The following is a 24,293-nucleotide window of genomic DNA, read 5'->3' on the forward strand; positions in this document are numbered from 1 at the left end:
TAGGTTGTGAAGAGTTGTAGAAAATTTACAGTAAGGACTGATAAAAGGGTTCTGTGAAAGACAGGAAGAGAGTATAGAGTAAATGTAGTAATAAGGAGCTAACATAGATTTATATGACTATAACTAATTCATAATTAAGATTATCAAGTTACTCAAGAAATTTGGTTTTACACACATATATTGTATCTAGGATATATTGTAACACATTTAATATGTATGGGATTGCCTGTCATCTAGGGGAGGGAATAGAGATAGGGGAAAATTTGGAAAAGTGAATACAAGGGATAATGTTTTAAAAAAAAAAAAATTACCCATGCATATGTACTGTCAAAAAAAATTATAATTATAAAATTAATTTAAAAAAAAAGATTATCAAGTTACTTCCTTAAAAACTTAAAACTGAAAAAAAAAAAAAAGCTATACTAGTGAAGCTTCTTGAGAGTAGAAACATAAACTTCCTTTATATCCTGCTATAAGGTATAGCAGTGCTAAAAGGAAGACAAAATGAACCAAAGGTATTAAAAGGAAGGTCTTTTTCCTTGGACAGCAGAAACACTATCCATTCTGTGGAAATAAAATTTGCTATAAACTTTCAAAATTATGGGTGATTGAACAGCTTTATATACTTTATACATAGTTTATTTTATTGCTGTTTTCCATCTTTGTGCAGATGACTTCCAAATCATCTAGTTCTTTTCTCTTGATCTTATGGTTGCCCCCATAATCAACTACCTGTTAGATATCTTCACTATCATGTTCCGTAGGCTTCTCAAACTCAACTAACCCCAAGTAAAATTCTTTCTCTTTTGCTTATTCTTGATTCTTTCATCTTCTTCCTCTTATCACCCCATATTTAATCAATTGCCAAGTCTTGTTGATTCAACATTCCCAACACATCTCTCATGTGACTTCTCTGTTGATCACTCATCTGCATCCTAGTTCAGGTCCTCATCACCTCAAACAAGGAATACTGAATTGTGAATTGATGCAGAAGACTACAGTTTCTTTTCCAATCTATTTTCTACCAAGTTGTCAAATGAATATTATTAATGCAGAGGCATAGTCATTGCACACATTTCACTCCATTCAAGAAGCTTTAGTGGCTCCCAAATACCTCTATAATAAAATATAATCCCTGTATTGTATTTCAATCCTTTACAAAATGGCTCTACTCTTTCTTCCCTAATGGATTTCACACCACACATACTGCATCCAAACCCAGGATAGGGTAAGCTTCTTGCTGTTCCCAGTATATGACATTTTATCTCCTGTCTTTGTGTGGGCTCTTCACTATACTTGGAATGTCCTTTCCTTATTAATATCTTGGAATGAATCCCTAGCTACATACATGACTCAGAAAGAACCACACCTACACAAAAAGCCTTTCCTAGTTCACCTTGTTGATAAATTGCCTTTTTCCCCCCTCTCCCCATCCCTCCCCAAAATTTTTGTTTTAAAATTATGACATATTTAATATTGGCATATTGAATATAAGGCACACCTCAGTATTTGGTTATTTTTTCCATTTTTTTTTTTTTTACAACAATGCAAATGAACACTAATACATTGGTGGTGGAACTGTGAACAGATCCAATCATTTTGGAGAGCAGTTTGGAATTATTCTCAAAAAGTTATCAACTGTGCATACACCCTTTGATTCAGGAGTGTTTCTACTGGGCTTGTACCCCAAAGAGATATTAAAAGAGGGGAAAGGACCGACATGTGCGAAAATGTCTGTGGCAGCCCTTTTTATAGTGTCAAGAAACTAGAAATTGAGTGAATGCCCATCAGTTGGGGAAATGGCTAAGTAAATTGAGGTATATGAATGTTATGGAATATTATTGTTCTATAAGAAACAACCAGCAGGAGGAATACAGAGAGGCCTGAAGAGACTTACATGAACTGATGCTAAGTGAAATGAGCAGAACCAGGAGATCATTATACATGGCAGCAAGATTATATGATGATCAATTCTATGGACCTGGCTCTCTTTGACAATGAGATGATTCAAACCAGTTCCAATTGTTCAGTGATGAAGAGAGCCATCTACACCCAGAGAGAGGACTGTGGGAACTGAGTGTGGTTCACAACATAGCATTTTCATTCTTTTTGTTGTTGTTTGTTGCATTTTATTTTGCTTCTTTCTTTCTCTCCCCGCCCCCCCCTTTTTTTTACTGGTTTGATTTAATTTTTCTTATGCAGCACAAAAAATGTATAAATATGTATACCTATATTGAATTAACATATATTTCTACCATGTTTAATATATTGGATTACTTGCCATTTAGGGAAGGGCATGGGGGAAGGGGGGGAAATTGGAACACAAGATTTTTGCAAGGTCTAATGTTGAAGAATTGTCCATGCATATGTTTTGAAAAATAAAAAGCTTTAAGAAAATAATAATAATAATAATAAAAACCCAATGTAAATGGAAAGAAACTCTAAATAAATGAAAAATCACAGATCATAAAGAACAGAAAAAGAAACATTCAAACTCTCCCAAGACATAAGGGGAAAGACAACTAGACAAGAATATTGCATATGTTGTCAGATATTATCACTCTCTTAAATGGTTTTAGTGGTTTTTTGTCACATGAGAGGTAGAAAGTTCTAAATGATTGTGGTGTAAAGAAAAACAAGCAATAAGCTATATTTAAAAAAGAAAAAGGAAAAAAATTTTTTGAACAAACTGATTGCTTCCACTATTGGGTTCCAATTGATTTCTTGGCCCTTGACTTTTCCAATCTTCTATCTTCTTGAAATCCATGCTTCAACCAAACTCTCTTATTCAAAATATGTCCACGTAATGACTTACTGCTTCTATGAGGAGTAAATATGATCAATGGGAAAATAAACTAAAAAATTCTGGGAACAACAGTACTCCACAGATCACCAACAATAATGCATATCTGCCTTTTTCCCCTAACGCCACCATATTTTAGGAGAACCAGCTTTATGGGGATGCAAACTTGCCTCTGTAGGTAGTATAGCTTTTTTCTTCTTAACTAAAGACTGAAAAGAAAAATTCTCACCATGAATCTCTCTTGCCTTATTATCAAATGACTCAGTATCAGATCTACATATGGTTTAATCTACTGGAGATACTTGATAAGCTTCATTACTATCACTTCTGTCACTGAACCCTAAGGAACATAGGGCATTTTCCATCTGACTTGCAACTCAAATCTCCAGTAGATCCTCTCTCTAAATGTGAGAGGCTTGGGAGCAGGGACTGTCTTGCTTTTCTATTCATTTTCTCAGTGCTTTACACATAGCATGTAAGCAAATGCTTTTTCATTCTTTCATTAACTTTGTTTCTGCCTCTATGATTCAGAGGAAAAGCAAGAATAATAAATGAAGACTCCTTTGAGTTAGAGGATCTAAGTTTACTGCAAACTCTACTTTGATACTTCCCACAAACTTGTGTGACATGTAAGCACGTCACAAGCTTTCTGATTTCAGGTTTTTCACCTGTAAAAGAAAATTGCTATTTTCCCAGTTGAATGTAATTTTCATTTCTATCCACTGAAATTCTAGCTATCTCTAACTCAAGTCTATGAAATTATATTCCATGAAGTAATCTCAATTATCAAGTAGTTTCTGTTTTCTCTTTATGTAACACTTTTTTGGTAACACTTTTCTCCACAATGTGTTGTCATTTGGGCTGAGCACTGTCTTCCTTGTTAGATTCGAAATTCCTCAAGAGGCTAGACTTTGCCTTATTCATCTTTAGAGTCACCAGAATGACTATATCACTAGCACAAGGCTTTATAGTCTTTTTTTTTTAAACCAAAAAACAACAACCAAAAAAACCCCTTAAATACAGGAAGTACTCAAATAATGTTTATTAAATGGAATTAATTTATGAGTGATCCAACAACTTGGTAAATCCTTAATAATTTAAGAGCCCTTATCAATGAGTTTTTCATAACTAGAAAGACCAGAGAACTATAGATTCTGGCACACTGCCAAAAAATCCTAACTATATAAAATATTAAACCCAAGTAGCCCCTTTAAGTCTTCATTAGCAATGTTAATCAATAGATCAAAGGGAAAGGACTGGGGATGGTGTAACATAAAAGAAAAAGAAAGATGGTCTTTAAAAGATGACCATTAGTTAACAACTGTTCATATATCCTCCCAGTAATTGACTATACTGGGCAGCAGAAGTCTAATGGAAATCTTGAACTTTTAACTTTGCAACAAGAGGAATTCCAACATATAGATGCACGCACAACTAAAAGCTGGTACCTATCACTTTTTATAGCTCAGAATTTGATTAGGTCCTACAGTACAGCAACAGAAAATCTAGACTTTCATATAAATTTCAGGTTCTAAGAATTTCTTCTTGCTTTTTTTTTTTTTTTTTTAAACTAGTGGTAGAATTTGAGGTGGTGGTGCGAAGGATGAAAATAAAAAGGATATAGGAAATGAAACAGTCAACTTCTACATCTTTCCTGTCAACTATTTGCAGAAATCAGTTGTCATATTAAAAAAAAAAGTTGTGAATCCAGTTAAAAGTCAACTTTAGGCAATACTCAAAGTTTGCCTTCAGTATCCATCTTTCTGTACACTTTTTTGCATGTTGATGATGATTTCCTTATTTCAGTTTAAATGGCTTTGGCTTAATGCCTTGGAGTCCCATCAAAAAAGAGGATCTGGGAGCAATCCAAATATACTTTGTTACCTGAATAGACTTCCTGAAACTTTAGGCCTTAACTTAAGCAGGTCTGTTAAGACCTGTAAAACTTTTATATTTAAAAACTATGAGAATCCTTCTCTTCCCCCCCACCCCCCACCCCTTAAAGAAACTTGGTAAAATGTTTTGGTAAGCAGGATCTTTGAAGCATTGACATAGTTTACTCTTGTGTAGTGCCTGAGGTAAACTTTTCTGGAAAACTTGCAGGTCAGAGATCTTAAAAAAATGTCTAGTTCATGGTTTCCACTGGTAGAATGGGGGCAACACATGGTTTCCTTCTCTGTGAATCTAGCAAAAAGATTCCTTTTTTCTATGACTTGAAGCTTGCTTACCTTTTAGTATGGGTTCCTTCACTTATTACTATCCTTCATCCCTGACAATGATCACAGCCTATAACCCCTAACAACATTTCCCTAACACCCAACTCCCTACTTCCTTCCTTTCCTAATTAAGATCCCTTTGTGTCACTGTTGTTGTTTAGCTGTTTCAGCCATGTCCAATTCTTCCTGACACATTTGAGGTTTTCTTGGAAGATACTGGAATCTTTTGCCATTTCCTTTTCTAGCTCATTTTACATTTAAGGAAACAGGGTTAAATGACTTGCTCAGCTAATAATTGCCTAAAGCCAGATTTGAAAATGGATCTATTTGACATCAGGCCCAGCACATCCGAAATGCCTACCCTTCCTTTTCTGTATACCCTTTCAAAAAAAATCTTAGTATTTAACAATTTTTAAGACAGCTACAAAATCCTATTCAATGTTTGGCAATACATTATGAGCCTACAGTATTATTTCTACCACTGGTTAGGAGTATCTGACAAGCACATTACTAGAATATGTATGTGTGTGTGTGTGTGTGCATTCATTTATAGAAATATTGCTGTAAATCTTTATTTGTATTTTTCCATGGTACTTAACACAGTATACAAAATATTTGGGGAATTTATTGGACAAATAAAATCCAATTATTAATCTAATTAATCAACATGAAAAGGACGCCAGCCCTTTGATTCTGATATTGTTAATAAGAATCACCATTATGAGAAGAATTTGAAGATATCAAGTTCTGCTGCTTTCTTTTTCTGATTTAATCTTCATCCCTGAGCCCTATCATCAAATCCCTGTAATCATCAGCAAGGACTCCAATTCCACTCAAAGTTTTATATATATATATATATATTCTGTTTTATGCTAATAGTGTGTAAATTCCCAGAAGCATAAGAAGATATTACAGTTGGAAAGTTATTGTGAAAACAAGTTTGTGACAGTACAGGATTAGTAGGCTTTTATTTATTTCAAAAAATCATACTTTGTTAGATTTGTATCCTGTCTTTCAAAACCTTTTTAAAAAAATATTTCAATCCAGAGTGAAATCTGGAATCAGTTCAAATTCTTGGCTGTTAATTACTAGACAAAAGATTTGCTGCAAATTTTGCATCAAGCTTTCTTTGTGGATCAGAGAGGGAGAAGACAATATTTTTTTGAACTTTAATCATTCCTTGGCAAGAAACTGGAAACTTGGAGAATGGCTGAATAAGTTATGGTATATGAATGTTATGGAATATTATTGTTCTATAAGAAATGCTCAGGAGGATAATTTCAGAAAGACTTACGTGAGCTGATGCTAAGTGGCTAAGTGAAATGAGCAGAACCAGGAGATCATTGTACATGATAACAACAATATTATACGACGGATCAATTCTGATGAATGTGACTTTTCTAATAATGAGATACTGACACTAGTTCCAATGATCTTGTGACGAAGAGAGCCATCTACACCCTACATCTACACTACAGAGGACTGTGGGAACTGAATGAGGATCACAACATAGCATTCTCACTCTTTTTGTTGTTTTCTTGCACCTTGTTTTCTTACTCTTTTGCTTTCTTTTTTTGATCTTTTTTTCTTGTACAGAAAGAGAATTGTATAAATGTGTCTATACATATTGGATTTAATATATATTTTAACATGTTTAACATATATTGGATTGCTTGCCATCTAGGGGAAGGAGTGTTTTGAAAATAAAAAGCTTTAAAAAAGAAAAAACAAGCTTTAATCTCATCTTATTTCAACTTCATGAAGTCATACTGATCCTGCTGACCACACCCTGGCCCTCATACTTTCTTTTTTAAAATTGACATTCAAGTTTTTCTTCTGAATTTAATGCAAAAAAAGAGAAAACAAAGAGCACTATAATCACAAATCTTTTCCATAGCACTTAGTTTTTTAAAGTATATAAATTGCTTTCAAAACTGCTGGGCTTGTTTGTGCTTTCTTCTATAATCTTTAAAAATGTTTCAATGGTGTTCCTTCTTTTCTTTTTGGTATCACAATAAACATTCCTACCACACCCAATTTTAAAAAAGGAAAAAAAAATCCTCAAAACCCTAGTAATAAAGAAGCATAATAAAGCAAAACACATGTCATTTGATTATCTGATCCCTCATATTAAAAACTGTAGAATGACAACTCATGTTTATATGCTTTAAAAAGACATCTTGAAACAACACTGAGACAGATATTAAGCTTATTTTACTTGACTTGGTCACACCGTTTTAGAAACAAACCTTTTCATTTTTTTCTTGCTTCTATGTAAGGAGTCTGCCCTTTGCACATAATAGATACTTGAAAAGCATTTGTTGAACTGTATCCCAGATTTGGTTAACTCAGCTAATGGTTTAATTTCACTATACTCTTACTGGAAATAATTAGGAACAGCCATAGAAAGTGTCTGTTACCTTTTTTCTACCATATCACTACTCTGCAGTACTCTTCCCAATCAGATTGCCCAAGTCCTGAGCATGGCTTGTGCTGGGGGTGAAAGGTCACTACATCCAGATATCTGAATCACTTTGCCACACAGGCTGCTCACCACTTGCTTCTGGCCACTTCTTGCTCTGAGAACAGTTAATTCATACTTATGCAAATAGAATTTCAATTGCTCCAAAGTTCCATTCTTCATCCATGTCACTTACCTTTTCCTTATACTCGTAAACTAAAGGCTGTCATTCTCTCTATTAAAATGTAATCTTCTGGAGGGCAAAGATGGTTTCTCTTTGAATTTATTTTTTTAGTGTTTATTATACTGCAGGCATATAGTAATTGCCTAATAAATGTCCATTCATTCATTTATTCTTGCCCAAAATGCAAACCTCTACTCACAGGTCCCAAATGAAAAGAACAGCTCTGTCTTCTCCATTGTATGTACAGTGATGAGTATCCCCTGTGCTTGTCACTCAGGAGACCAGGGTTCAGGTATTGTGTTTTTATTTTAATTTTCAATAGTATTTTATTTTTCCAAATACACGTAAAGATAGTTTTCAACATTTTTTTAAAAACACTTTTGTGTTTCAATTTTTTCTCCCTCCCTTTCTTACCTTCCCCACCTTCCCCATCCCCAAGACAGCAAGCAATCTGGTATAGGTTGATTATGTGCAATTCTTTTAAACATTCTTTTCCATACTTGTCATGTTGTGTAAGAAAAAAAATCAGACCAAAAGGAAAAAAAAAAAAAACACTAAAAAGAAAAAACAAACAAAAAAAAAATATGAAAATAATGTGTATGCTTCAATTTACAATTCAGTCTCCATTTCTTTTCTTTTTTTTAAATTTTATTTTATTATTATTTTTCCCCCCTGAGGCTGGGGTTAAGTGACTTGCCCAGGGTCACACAGATAGGAAGTGTTAAGTGTCTGAGACCACATTTGAACTCGGGTCCTCCTGAATTCAGGGCTGGTGCTCTATCCACTGCGCCACCTAGCTGCCCCCAGTCTACCTTGGAACTACCTTGAATCACCAAGTCCATCACAGGTGATGATCATCACAATCTTGTTACTGTGTACAATTAAACATAAATTTTTAAGATTACAAACTGCATTCAGAGGGGGATTCTTTTATTCCTCATGATGTCACAAATCAGAAAAATAACATTTTAAAGAATTTTAAGACTTATAGACAGAGGTATGCTGATATTGTGTTTTTCTTTTAAAAATAATAATTTCTTATTTTTCCAAATACATGCAAAAATAGTTTCAGCATTCACCTTTGTAAAACTTTGTGTTCCAATTTTTTCTCCCTCTTTCCTCTCCCCTTTTCCTTTCCCTAGATATCAAGCAATTCATTATAGGTTAAACACCTCAGTCTCTCTATGGGTTTCCACCAGAAGTCTATGTGGAACTGACTTGAATCATCTCATTATTGAAAAGAGCCAAGCTCATCACAGTTGATCAGCACATAATCTCGCTGTTGTTGTGCACAATGTTCTCTTGGTACAATGTTCATTTAGCATCAGTTCATGTTTAAGTCTCTCCAGGCTTCTCTAAATCATCCTCCCGATCATTTCTTATAAAACAATAATATTCCCTAATATTCATATATCATAACTTATTTAATCATTCTTCAACTGATGGGTATCCACTCAATTTCCAGTTTCTTGCCACTACAAAGAGGACTGCTACATTTTTTCACATGTGCCTCCTTTCCCCTTTTTAAAATGATCTTTTTGGGATATAGACTCAATAGATACATTGCTGGACCAAAGGGTATGCACAGTTTGATAATCCTTTGGGCAAAGCTCCAAACTGCTCTCCAGAATTAACCACTTCAGCAATAATGTATATAAAGTGTCCCAGATTTCCCATATCCCTTCCAATATTCATCATTATCTTTTCTTGTCATCTTTTTTTTTCCTTTCCCCTCCCCCCCCAGGCTGGGTTAAGTGACTTGCCCAGGGCACACAGCTAGGAAGTGTTAAGTGTCTGAGGCCAGATTTGAACTTGGGTCCTCCTGAATTCAAGGCTGGTGCTCTATCCACTGCACCACCTAGCTGCCCCTTTTCTTGTCATCTTAACCAGTCTGAGAGTAGGAGATAGTACTTCAGACTTTGTCAATTTGCATTTCTCTAGTCAATAATGATTTAGAGCACTTTTTCATATGACTAGAAATGGCTTTAATTTCTTCATCTGAAAATTGTCTGTTGATATTCTTTGACCATTTATCAAGTTTTATAAATTTGGGTCAACTTTTTTATATATTTTAGAGGTGAGGTCTTTATCAGAAACAGTGGCTGTAAAATCCACCCAACCCCCCCCCCCCAGCTTTCTGTTTCCCTTCTAATCTTGGCTAAACAGGTTTTGTTTGTACAAAAGCTTTTTAATTGCCCAGGATAACACAGCTATGAAGAAGTGCTAAGTGTCTGAGACCAAATTTGAACTCAGGTCCTTCTGACTTCAGGACTGGTGCTCTATCCACTGTGCCACCTAGCTGCCCTATTTGATTAGATCTTAACTTAAATCTGGCTGAAGTGTTTTATAATTGTGTTTACAGCTGGATTTCAATTTTACCTCAGACTCTTACCAGCTGTGTGGTCCTCAGTTTCTTCATATATAAAATTGGATGGGCCCCAGCATGGCCTTTGTTAGTTTTTGTGTGGGCAGCTGATTGCAGGGAGCTCCAGGAGAAGCTAATTGGTTTCAACCTATGATTGAAGGGTAACCTCTCTTAGGAAGAGACAACCCCTGTCTTATAAAAATCAGGCAAGCTCCTCAGGCCATGGGATGAGAATAAAGTCTACCTCTTTCTCAGAGAAACAAGTCCCATGAGTCTGAAATGCTTGATACTTCTACTAAGTCCTCTTTCCCATCTCTGAGAAAGGTTACTAATTTCAAAGGAGTGAGTGTATGTGTGTCTCACTGGTTCTGAGAATGAAACATGTCATTCAGGGTATCTAGGTTTTTATTTTATTTTATTTTTTGGGGGGGGGGAACCAGGAAGCAAGCTGCTGATTTGATGTTTGGCTTTTCTCTGCCAGAGAAATAAAGCTGCCATTATAATGATGCCAAAGGGACACAGAAGCCTAGGAGTGAAAAGGAAGCTCTGAGCAAAAGTCAAGAAAGGTGTGAAAAGATGAAAAGAAGGATCAGAGAGCTGTAGAGTGAATAGTAAGTACATAGTGAATTCTCCTGGCATATGAGGCATTTTAGTAGGAGATTCATGACAAAGACCCAAAAAAGCTGGGATTTCGTTCAATGACAAATGTAGATGTCATTTATGTGTAGATCATGTTTCTTCCTATTCTAGAAGTTCAAGGCAAGTATACCACAGTAGCCAAAGGTTACAACAAGTTATCTTAACAATTTGCTATTATAAACTTAATTGACAAAGACAAAGAAGAGAAACCAACATAACTATAAACTTGGGAACCAATATAACCAATTTCTTTATTTGTTACAAAAAAAAAAAAAAAAAAAAAAACCAGTCCAATAAAATAAAATAAAATACCAACTAAAAGTAACAGCTGTGGATAGCATATTATAATCCCAAATCTAATTGTCCATCAGTTTGTGGCTGAGCATATGGCCCAAAGGCAATTTCATACTAACTTTTGCAGATGACCCTATGTTCCAAACTCTTGGAGAAAGGTACTTATTATTTACTAATGACAGAAAATAACCATATCACTTAGCACTATAAAAGGTCAAAGAAAAAAGTCCTGTTTTTAGCTTGCATAGAAGTATTAAGGTTCCCCTGGTGGGGTGAAGAGGATTAATTAGAAGTTGTTGTTAAGGAGCACTATATCTGTAGTCAAAAGACCTGGATTTGAGCTCTCTGCCTTCCCTACTTATGAATTCTGTGACCTCAATGCAATCACATAATAATCTCTAGGTTCTACTTTATCTGGAATCTAGATATCTACTTCCTCAGTTTCCAAAGCACACCATGACATATTATGGAAGTGGTAAAGCACTACCAGACTGTCACCTCTTGGTGGCAAACTGTCCTGGTGCAGGTATCTCTGCTGAAGAAGTAGAATGTGCCTCTTCCCCTGGGCTACAGCCATACTAACTCGTCCTCATCAAAAGGGGAGTATGCTGGGTATGTGTGGAATTAAAAACTTAGAATTCAGAAGAACACTGTAGTAAACAGCACAATTCTTAGCCAACACAGAACAATGGGTTCAGGTTTTCCCTTATCCTTAAGAGTTCAGAAGTAAAACAATCATACTGTTCTGATTTATAAATCAAGGATTGATGGCAACCTCAGTATGATCATTACTGTTTAGAGGGTCTTTTCATTTATCTCTAATGATTAATGGAAATGAAGATGAAGCTTGTATATGTCTAAAGCTTGGGGTCTGTGTATCTTTAGCTACATCCTCACCCCCACCCCAGCCTTAAACACTGTATCATGAATAAGAGAACTGGTTACATTGAGAAGGGCGTAGGTGCCACTACTTTAAAATCACATTTCCCAATTCAAAAATACCTAATTATTTTGGAATTCTACGTTACTAAATAAGAGCCAGACCGAGAATGTGGAGCAGAGTGGTTATACTTCTTCAGATAGATACAATGCTAAAGTTGTTATATAATTATACATTACACAACGTATAATATTCTGAAAACATTTTCTCTAGGACAAGGGTTCAAATCAGATATGTGAGGAGATGCTAAGCATATTCAAAGCTTATGGACACATGAAAAGTAAGAGGATGGCTTGGTTCTAGAACCCAAGAAGATAAAAGCAACAACATAGAACACAGTTCTCAGTTATAAAACATCACTATGAAATACACTGCTTTACCTAAAACCTGTCTTCTTCAGGTCTTAGTTGAGCACAGAATGGAGTTAAATTAATCAAAGTGGCATAAGGAACTTTTGGCTTTAGTCAACTGGCTAAAGATTGCCTACCAATCCTCTTTGAATACTATTAATCTTAGTACAGAATATCCTATAATTTAAAGCCTCAATCTCTACAATGCCTTATTTAAGGAATCTAAAATCAGGATAATCCCATTTTCCAGTTTACAGTCCTGATAATACATAACAGACAAGTTATTAGTCACACCATAAGGAAGCATTAAACTTTGAAAAAGTCTGTCCGAGTAAATTGCAGGCAGAAATATTATTTTTTGGAGAGATTATTTCTTTTTTCCCCCCCCCTGAGGCTGAGGTTAAGTGACTTGCCCAGGGTCACACAGCTAGGAAGTGTCAAGTGTCTGGGACCAAATTTGAACTCGGGTCCTCCTGAATTCAAGGCTGGTGCTCTATCCACTTCGCCACTTAGCTGCCCCGGAGAGACTATTTCTAAAGGTAGTTCATAATGGGGAGAGGGAGAAAAAAAGTTCATTAATGTCCTCTTCACAAAAAATAATTGATGAACCTGCAATGGTACATAAGGGAGAGATGCTTTTTACCTATGTCTTCTATTGCCCAGAGAAAAATTATGCTTTCAAAATCCCTGAATTTTCATGTTTGAAACTGATGGGAAATGGAAAACCTTTAGCTGCCCTCATTTCTAGGCTCTCAGGACATGCAAATCAAGAGAGCACATAAGCTAACACACATCATGCCTGAGTTGCACTCATGGCCACAAGATTTTCACCAAGAGACTGCTCAGTAGCCAATGAAAGCCCTGGATTATGTCTGTATTATTAGGACTGGGGCCTAGGTGGTGATTATGAGGTAGATATGTTGCTACTATAATCATGGACAAGAAAAGAGATCTAGGATTGGGCTGGAGAAAGCAAGCTCAATCTATGATAGCCCAAGTCATCCCAACACTAACCCTAGCCCAGGATGCTAGTAAGGAATGTTGAGAAACATGTCTCTTCATCATGGATATTTTATGTTATGTTCTAATCTCTAAATCATAAATCCTCCCTTTCCTCCTCCTAGATAACCACAAAATCACTTGGTAAATTGATGAAAGAGAGGTAGATTGCCTCTCTCTCAAGGAGAGCTCAGTGAAGGTCACCATGCACTCAGTTGTCAGCTCTGTGAACACTCTAGTTACTGGGAAAGGGGGAAAAAAGGAATCTCTGACTATAGCATCCATCTTGAGGAAGCTTGTTCCCTGCTGTTGGAATTGAGCCATGCTTTTCCACAGCTATTGTACTTCATCATCTATCATGGAATTGAGACCTTGACTGGGGGGCATTTCTCCACAAGGTTAGCAGATGCATTTTTTCCTTTACAGTCCTGATCAGCTAAGGGCTGAGAAGTTCTGCCAAAAGCAAACACTTACCTTTTTTATTGGTAATATTTGTAATATATTTTCAGTTTTTAAGTTGCAGTTGTGATTAGAAGGCAAAACCACATTCTGGTACTTTGTTCCATCACAGCAAGGAAACACAGTGGCTAGTCCTCTTTCCTGACTGACACTGAACAGTGCTGCATACTGAACTCCCTAAGCAATTATCTTTTCCTCTCTTCCCACCCTTAGTTTTGTATAAAAACTATTCCAAACTTCCCCTAGGTTAGCAGAACTAACTGTGATTCAAGCAGCCTGGTCTGGCTCCAGTTAGCTCTGCTAGACATTTTTCTTAGCCCAGGAAATGAAACAGAGAGTGAAAAGAGGTGAATCTTGGAGGCTTTGACTTTATAGCACATAAAATTCATACTTTCTTGTATCTGTCCTGTCAATCTATCCCACAGTAATATAAGGATATAACATAATATAATAGAATATAATGTAAAGTAGCATGTTCTAAACTGATATCAAGTATATGTCTTATCCATTTATAACCTAATCAAAAGCGTAGTATGCTATTACATCACATTCAAATCCTCAAAAGGCAAGAATGAAAATAATGAAGCTATACTCTACAGTCCTAAAACACAAGACTACTTAATAAGCCTTTTTAATAAAAAAAAAAAAAAAATACTTTAAAATTGTATAGTTTTTCAAAGATTTCTTTAGTGAGCTAGGATGTGGTGACTAGGAGAATAGCATCTTAAGAAGTCTAGAGAACAAGGCCCAACCTTTAGAACATGGACTCAATCTGGGGTTAGATTCAGAATTTTTAAAAGAGAAAATAAAACAAATGGCAAAAGAGAAAGAAACTCCTAAAGAAAGGCAGATTCAGCTCTGTCCTGCAAGAGAATGTTTTTTGTTTGCCCAATTTGGAGGAAAGTTCTTTAAGAGAAAAAGGTCAATGGAAGCATTTTGAAAAATACAAAAAGATAGCAAGGGAAAAAAAGACAGATTTGAAAGTTATACATTGAATTTAATCATATACTTCAAAAGAAAAAGTAAGCTGCAAAAAGAAATTTGTGGTTTCATGTACACTCCTTTTCCTGTTCTAGTTTGTCTATGAAGTGCTCATTTTGTGTTTAAATTTAGGAATATATATATACATATATAATGAAAGTTTAAAAAGAGATTCTTGAGATTTTTTTTTGGGGGGGGGGGGCTTTAGTTTTTAGTATTGAAATGAATGATGCTGTCTAGTATGTTTGTTCATGTTCCTTAATTCAAATGGGAACAAAGTCACCATCCAATATCAATCTTCAGTTGCAAGAAAGGGCCTAAAAAGGATGTTCTGCTGTTCTTGTTTTTTGGAGTTTGGGGAGCTAGATGAAACACAAAAGATGAAAGAGGAAGTATGCTGATTTCATTAATTTTTCCCCTCAGTGATTGTGTTGCCATGTGGTGGTCTCTCTGTTGCTATGAAGGTATATTGTGCCACACAATGTTTGTTGAGCTCAAGGTTTGTGTTACTACTGGCTGAGATCTTTCCAGAGAAACAGGAGAGCATTCAAATGGCCAAACTAAAGCAGTTTGGTCACAGTGCCCTGTATCTCCATGTGAGTGTAGTCTAGAAGAAAACAACTGATAGTAAAAAGAGCAGTTAATAATACTGAAGAAGAAAGGAAATCAGTAACATTAAGAAAGCAAGTATTATGTTACATTTCTGGTATAATAGCTATAGTGATTCAAATGTGAAACTTTTCCATGTCAGAATCACATAGAATAAAATAAGAGTGATGGTTAAAGTAGTAATATCTTTGAAAAGCGATTAATAGGATGCCTTTCTCAACTGAAAGGGATTATTAACTTCAAGGGAGGGAGGGAAGGAGGCTTGGTCAACAGGTACCTAAAAAGGAGGAAGATGATGAACCAATCACTCAGGCAGGCCTTTCTCAGGGCAGCTAACGACAGGAAAACTAACTTCCTCCTAAAAAAACCACTGTCTATTACTCTGGTAATAAGAGGACTGCAACCCATAGACCAGAGCACATGGTTCAACCACAGAGTCTGAAATGTGGCCAAGTGTTCTCTCTGGAAACTGGGGCAGGAGCACACAGAAGCCACAATGGCCTGTCTGAAAAGACAGTTGTTTTTTGTAGGTTTCCATCCATCCTTATCATCCCTCAAACTATTTCCTTTTTTTTTTTTTTTTTTTTTTTTTAAATCTAAAAAGTCTAAAATATTTAAATTTAGAAGGGGCCTTAGAGGCAACCTACTTTAAAATAATGAAGCTTTAAAAAGTAAAATCACTTCCTTGGGAAAGAGTGAAGAAAAGTACAATGGCGGAATCACCTCTGGCATTACTGCCTTGTCACTCAATGTTTCTGGGCTTCAGCTTTCTCACATAAGAGAAACCTCTCAATAAGAGATTTGGACAAGATTGCTTCTGAGGTCCCTTCCAGCTAAAAATGTATGAATATATGGACAGAATCAGCTACATCCAGAAAAGAAACACTGGGAAATAAGTGTAAACTGTGAGCATTGGTTTTTTTGTTTTGTTTCTCTTCCCAGATTATTTTTACCTTTCGAATACAATCCTTCCTTTGCAACAACAACAACAACAACAAAATTCGGTTCTGCACATATATATTGTACCTAGGATATACTATAAAATATTTAATATATATGGGAATGCTTGCCATCTAAGGGAGGGGGTGGAGGGAAGGAGGGGAAAAACTCGGAACAGAAGGGAGTAAAAGGGATAATGTTGTTAAAAAAAAAAAATTACCTATGCATATGTACTGTCAAAGAAAATGTTATAATTATAAAAATTAATAAAAAACAAAATTTAAAAAAATGTATGAGTCTATAAATCTACATTCAATGTCATAGTAACTAGGCAGGAGTATAGTTAGGAGAAGAACCTGACTCCTAGCATTTTGTAAGGTCCTCTATGTGTTTTGTGATTCTTTCATTTGACTTTAGGGATGTAGGAGCAGTGTGCCATAATGGAAATCTCAACAACAACAAAACCTTGGAGAAAATAAAATAGTATTATAAAAAATACTAGATAGTAGTCTCTTCAATTACATTGCAGAAACCATATGAAGATGCTACTGGGATTATATGGCCCATTTACAAAGTCCCAGTAAAATTTCACTGAAGAGATGTAACCCTATGATCCCTCAATAAAATGTAGTTATATGAATTATTTGCAACATAAAACCATATTCATTTCTACTAATCTTCCAGGACTAAGTAAGTTATATTTTGGCTTAAGACATACAATGACAGAATTTTATTGTTCAAAGACATCTCCCTCAATTTACAAAGGAATAAACATAGGCCTATTTATACTTTAAGTGACTTGTCCAAGTTCCAATACCTAGTTAACTGAAAGCTGGGATAAGAAACAAGGCCTTCTCTATTAGCTTACTTTCCACCAAAAAAAATTTTGCTTGACAACTTTAGTAATAAAGTATGACATATTTTTGTGCTAAATTACACATTGCCTAAAAGTGGCTCAAATGCAGATGGTTCGGTCTTTGTCTAAAAGGCCCCCCTTGTCTTTGACAGATTAAAAAAAAAAAATTAAAAAACATATCAACATGCAACTTTGCATAAGCTGAACTATAGAGTGCTTAGCTCAGGCTTTTATTGCTATCAATGTGCCTTGGGTGAGGGTACTGACCTAAAAATATGGATTATAAACAAGATCAATAGAGAGGTATATTATACATAATCCTGGACTCATATCTGGAACCCACTTTTCTAACTAAGTAGAGAAGGGGATGGGTCAAGGTAGAGATGTCAATATCCTGGATACATAGAAACAATAACACAAAGAAAAGGCAAAGGAAAAGGTTAGGATTTGTTTGTGAAGGGGTATTTCCAAGAAAATGAAAAGACAGGATACTTCCAGCCTTAGGCACTTCCCAGTGTCTTTCTAATAGCAGAAGTCCCAGAATTGAGCCATCGCAGGTAGAATGTTAATAGTTCTGGCTGGATTACTAATAGCCTAAACAACTAAAAATAGATGAGAACTAAAGGAGTCTCAAAATACCTCCAAGGTAAGGTCTGAACTGATAGCAGCAGAGAGAAGAGAAGAAGGGACAATTAGAAAAAAATGGAGGAAAAAATTAAGGCTATGGCCTGGCCTCTCTACCAGTTCACAGAAAGATGATTCAATTCTGCAAGGTTCTTTTTTGTTTTCCTTGCTCCTTAAGAGAGATCAAGCAGTCTGCACCTTCTGACTACATATCTAAGGTTTGTATTATATGAACAAGGGCAATCTGCAGTGAAAAAAGATAGAAACCAGAGATGAAAAGTAAGTAAATGAAAAGCCTAGAATCTTGGCTGCAACCTTCTTGTATACAAGAAAGTTATTTTTTGAAGTTTGAAATTCTTTCTATCTTGAGTGACAATTTCCTGTGCATACTTGGGGAAGAGAGGGGAGCAAAAGAGGTGAATGGACAGACCATAAACTAAACAAATTGTGGTATATGATTTGTGATGGAATATCATAGTGCTATAATAAATGATTAACTTGATTTTAGGGGAAAAAGGACAGACTTGCATGAAATAATGAAGAGTAAAATGAGCAGAACCAAAAGAGTGCTGTACATAGTCATAACAATATTGCTTTAAGAACAACTTAGTCATTTTGACTATTATAAATATTATAAATATCCAAATTAACTACAAATGAAAATGCTAACTGCATCCAGAAAAATAAATGATAAATAGAAGTAGGTATAGAATGGTTTTATACACACACACATAGTTAAATGATAACAATCATCTGTTTTCCTATTATACTATTTAAAGAAATGCTTATTTTCTAAATAAATACACACACACACACACACACACACACACACACACACACACACACACACACACATTTTTAAAAGATTATGTGCTTTATAAATTAGGAAGAGCTTACTGAAGGAGGAGATGGGTACATTTGTCTTCAATTCAGTTCTTCCAACCATCTAGATGACCAAAACAAGGTGCTAGAGAGAAAACTTACAAATGAAGGAAGAAGCACTTGCAGTAAGCATCTTTTAAAAGGCCATATATTACATGATAATATATTAATACCCACAAAAAATTTAAGACTATAGTGAGACTAATACAGCTATTACATTAATGTCTACTGCAGAATGTACTTTAAATAAGCACTAACATAACATAACTAACATAACATCATCCACTGGCAAAGAATTTATCAAAATGACCAGAGGATTACCTGACAGTGTGTAATAATCAGAGATATTTAGTCATCTTAATCTGGGTCTCAAAACTCCTCAGAGTAAAAATCCTCAATCTGATTGATTACCCTTGCTGAAACTCAAGGCTCTAGGGTCTAGTTTCTTCAACGAAGACTTCTCTAAATATTTTTTAAATTGGGATTGATCTTTTGAAGTTCGCATGGGAGAGCAGATAGGATGGTAAGAGTCCACCCATGGGTGGTTAAATGTTTAATGGATGTATGGGAACATACTTAAGAGAACCATTTACTTCCCAATTTTTCATAAGTTTATAAAATCTAATATGTAGTGGGACATGGGGGCTGCCAATGATTACTAAGTAGTTTTGGGAAGAGAATATGGTTTTTGTCTGGTGCTTTAAAAAAAAAAAAAAAAAAAGGCTAAAGATCATACAATGTAGCCTAATTAAGTAACCCATTTAAATAACCGATTTAAAAAAAAACAAAAACGTTCATAGGAAGACTTATATAAGCTGACACAAAGTGAAGTATGCAGAACCAGGAAAACATCATTCAATAATGACTACAATAATAAGTAGGAAAAAAAAACAACAAAATTCAACTCTAAAGAAGAGAATACTTCCTATTTCTTTTTTTCTGAGGTCAAAGACTATGGGTATGAAACACTGTACACAATGTCAAACTTTCAAAAAATGTTGCTTAATTTTGCTGAACTTTTTTTTCTTTTTTATTCTAAGAAAAGATAGCTTTTAGAGGAAGAGAAGGAAAGGGATATATCATAAAATGTAGGTAACATCAGTAATATCTAAGTATTATGAATATAAACTTATAATATATTTAAAAGAAAGAAAAATATATAAAGGAGAAGAAAGAAATACATGTCATTTTCTCTGATCTAAATCTACTAAGTACTACTGCCCTTGGCTCAACAATATAACATCTATAGATGCCATGCGGTAAATAATCAGTCAAAGAAAGAATCTCTCACAATTTCTCAAATCAGGAAATTACTGCTGACAAACTTTAAATCCACTGCAAAATCATGAGTAGGAGATCGTGAATCCTGAAACTTTTAACTTATATTTGAGATATTCATTGCATTAAAAGCCTAAATTAAACTACCCAAAAGAAGGGAAATTGAAAAAGTACTTAAGGTATGTCACATACCACACTGAAAACTTACCATCTTCTGTTTCTTGCCACACAATGCCCTCTAGGTTGACACTGGTCCCAGGTTCACAAGGACCTAAGCACTCAGGTTCTGTAGCCAATGCCACATCACAGGTGTTCACTCCTACAGAGCGTGTTCGAACCATGATCTGCTCACAGGGGGAGGAGATATCATTACTGACCACAGGAACTAAAAGATGCAGGGGAAGCACAGCTGGTGTGGAGACAGGGGATTCCATCTGTGAAATAAAAGAAAGCAGCAAAGGAGTTGCAATTAGAACACCTGTGGAAAAAGACCTTTTTAAACCCACTTATTTTCCACATCCCTCTTCAGTCAATCATGCTTAGAGAGCTAAATTCTGCATTTTTGAATTCTTATTCAAAACTATAGTTTCTCATATAGCAACACCACTGAATTCTAGACAAAGTGAGAATCCTACAATAGAAACTCTCAACTGGCTGTCATTCCCCACTCCCATCCTCAATGTTTCATACTAAATAATGTAAACCAGTGTTTACAATTGGTAAAATCAATGTTTCACACTAAATATGTAAAGGGACTGGGGCTGTTCAATTTTTTTTCCTCATGGAAATGCTAGAAAAAGGGAGTTTACAGATGTTCTTAGGATGACACAAGATTTACATCTCGGAAGATATTTAAGACTACATATGGAATTTTTTGAAAAAGACATGTCTTTTGTTATTTCCCTTTCTTGTTAATCCAGTTCTTATCAAGTAATACAATAATCTGCACGGGGAAAGTAGGTAAAAAGATAGGAACAATGCCTCAGCCAATTCAAAATGATCAAGAATTCTAAAAATATTTTATGAGGCAGAGCTATCTCTCGTTCCACCTTTTAATTTGGCAAAAATCTACTTTAAAATTTGCCGGAGAATAATTAGATGAGTGCCTCTTATTCCAAATATTTCAACAGAAGTTAATGACAGTGGTTGCAAGGAGTATGGATCTAGAGAAACAGAAGTCTTACTAATCCCTAGGACTTACAGAAGTAACTGATAAAAATATCTTTGAATGAAAACATCCAAAAACAAAAACAATCATTTCACCTACAATGTTAGTCATCTAAGAGAACATGATTACTTAGGTTCCTCAGTGAGTGAAGAATATCCTAAGGAATAGGAGAAGAGAATTATTAATAAAAGGGGATAGTTCTTTTAGTTCCCTGATTTAACATCATTTATCAGAAAATGGAGAATGAAGAGAAATAGGAATACAGAAATTGTATTGCTAGAAATCCATGAACTAATTAGATATTTGCTCCTAGGGTTACCTTAAAGAAAATATAGAACAGCCACTGGAACTCAAAGTCAACAGTGAAGGAAAACATGCATATTATACCATCTCAGCTACTGGGCAGCAATGTAGTAGAATTCTAATTCTGGAATTGTTATCACTCATTCCTACTGCTTCTATTTTATTCCCTGATCTTGAAGACTGTAAGAAAAACCTGGCCCCTGCTATGTTCACTGCATGGAGACAACTCAAACTTTCTGGCTTAAAAAGTCAATGCAATTTGCAGATCATCACTGGTAGTCCACAGAAGATTCAAACTGATTCAGGCTAATCCTGGTCCTGAACATCTGCCAAAACAGCCTTTTCTGCTTGCTGCTGCAAAGTGTATCAATTATACTTTCCTATATCTCTCCCCATCTCACCAATTCCTCTAAGCCAGCCTTTTCATGAAACAATTAGAGTGGGAGTTTGTATATTGCACCCTCCACTTTATAAAATGCATTTGGCAAAACAGCTGCTGTCTAATTTAGTTTCCTCTGAAGTGGGAAGTTTATAATTTTACTAGCAACTAGGTCTCCCAAAGTCTCTTCATATTCTCCATTAGTTTTGATTTAAAAACTGAGTAAAAATTTAAGTGGAATATGGGGAAAGAAGGAGGAAAAGGAGGAAAACCCAAATGAAATAGTGATTCCTCTATGGTCCTGAAACTTTGCTTACATCAAGTAGTTCAGGAAAAATAGGAAGCAAACCTCTGAAAAGTCAATTTCTTGGAGGTTCTACAGTACCATAGAGTATTACTAGAGGGGAAGATGAGTGAAGATAACAAAACCCTGAGAAAATAGCAGAGTGACTACCAATGGAGGGCTCTTCTTTATGTCACAGCTTCATATCTCAATCAATCTCCTAAAGCTACTGGGGAAGTAAATCCTTTGGAGACCAAGCACCTCATTTACAGACCTAGAGAGGTTTTTAACATTACAAACACCTTGAAAGACTTCCAGGACATTACTAGGCATCTAGGTTCTGTAGCCAATGCCACATCACAGGTGTTCACTCCTACAGAGTTCATATTTATGGGCTATCAACTCCTGGCATCTAGACTCTTTATGTACTACTTAAACACAGAAAAGGAGAAAGTAAGTTCTCTGTGAAGCTTCTCACACCATCATTACATCAGCTCAAATGAAGTTTGAGAAGTTTTTAACCAAATAAACAGAAGAGATTACAAAAGAGAAAACCAATCATTTTCATTATATGACATTGAAAGGCTTTTTTTTTTTTTTGGGGGGGGGGTATAAACAGAATTAGTACATAAAATAAGAAACAGCTGATTTAGGAATGAAAATCTTTACCTCAAAATGTTATGGTAGCTCTTTTGTGTTAACAAAGAATTGGAAAACGAATAGATGCCCATCATTTGGGGAATGGCTGAACAAGCTGTAGTATATGAAGGTAATGGAATATTATTATTCTATAAAAAATGATGAATAAACTGATATTATAAAGACCTGGAAAGATTTACATGATCTGATGCTGAGTGAAACTAGCAAAACCAGAAATATATTGTACATAGTAAAAGGAAAAACATGGGATGATCAACTTTGTTTTTTCTCAGTGGTTTAGTGATTCAAGGCAACCCCAATAGACTTTGGATAGAAATGTCATCTTCATGGAGAAAAGAAACTATGGAGAGAGAATCCAAATCAACACATGCTCTGTTCACTTTTTTTTTTCCCCTCTCCCATGATTTTTCCCTTTTGTTCTGATTTTTCTGTCCCAACATGATTCATAAAGCAATGTGTATTAAAAATAAACAAACAATTTTGTGGTAAAGGTCTGAAATCTAAACTACATGGGAAATTAACACAAACATGCAAGATTCCATAAGTCAGAAGACAAGGAAAAATAGATCTCAAAAGGAGAACTAACATAAAACTTAAAAGAACTTTGATAACTTTAAGATCAACTCAATTCACTACTAAGAGAAATGCAAAATAACCCCAAGGTTTCACCTCACACTCCATAAACTGGAGAATACACTTTTGGCAGAACAGTCATTTTATCCAATCACTGTGAAAAATAATTTGGAATTATCTTTAAAATTTGGCTGAAATATTCCTTGTTTATCCTTTTCTTTCACAGAAGACCAATGATATCATGTGTGAAATGGATTTAAGTGAGGGAGAGTCCCACATTTTCTTCTTGAGTTATCAGAGCCCAGGACAACACAAAAGTCAGTATTAATAGGCCACCACGGTCTAGGATATGGTGTTCTCCAATTTAAGCTGTTTTAAAGCCCCTACTATGAAATACTAAGAAGTAAACTGCAGGAAGATTGCAAGAAGTTGATGGCCAGTTGCTTACCAAAACAACTCTCCTCCTCCTCTTCTGCCAGTGTCAGAGGAGCCAACCTGCTTGATTTGTTTATGTAAAAAAAGGCATGGAGGGATAGGAGGGGTGAGAGGAAGGATGCCTGTGGGTTTGAAACTGCTCAGTTTCCTTCCACTTTGCAACAGAAACCTGAGGAGAAACCACAGTACAAAACAATAGCACTTAATTACAGCTCCAGCTCTGCTAATTACCATTCGATCAAATCTATAATCTTCATTATACCATAGTGCATAATAAGAGACTCTGTGCTATCTAATAACCAAGGCAGCTTTATGGAATTTTATATTTCACTTTACATGAGAATAAATGTAACTCATTTATCACTACAGGAAAAAATGAAAATAGGAACCTACAACATTCACTGAAGTCCTAAATTGGGGGTGGGGAGAAAGGAAAAATCTTTGATGACAAAACACTATTCTTGACTGTGGTGATGCTAGTATTGTTAGTATCTATAAAGACTAGATCCTTTCTTATGCTATGAAATAATGCAGTACCACAACTTGTGGCCTTTCAGTTGTATGGGAGTAGGGGGCAGGGGGGAGAGAGAATAGCTAAAGGAGCTGGGAGTAA

The 24,293-nt window shown here is 35.4% G+C and overlaps 1 protein-coding gene across 3 annotated transcripts in view; it reads right to left on the reverse strand.

Annotated features, from left to right (window-relative positions):
• Nucleotides 1–24,293, reverse strand: part of ZNF609 (zinc finger protein 609) — a 190,910-nt gene that overhangs the window by 16,620 nt on the left and 149,997 nt on the right. For 2 of the 3 annotated variants that reach the window (XM_074294836.1, XM_074294835.1), the window contains exon 3: nt 20,088–20,313. In XM_074294836.1, coding sequence (XP_074150937.1) covers nt 20,088–20,313 — 226 coding nt within the window. Of the gene's footprint in view, nt 1–20,087; nt 20,314–23,693; nt 23,850–24,293 lie in introns of all 3 variants that reach the window. The other variant, XM_074294837.1, reaches the window with a different exon arrangement.

This window comes from Sminthopsis crassicaudata, chromosome 2, assembly GCF_048593235.1.
Source record: "Sminthopsis crassicaudata isolate SCR6 chromosome 2, ASM4859323v1, whole genome shotgun sequence".
Taxonomy (NCBI): Eukaryota; Metazoa; Chordata; class Mammalia; order Dasyuromorphia; family Dasyuridae; genus Sminthopsis; species Sminthopsis crassicaudata.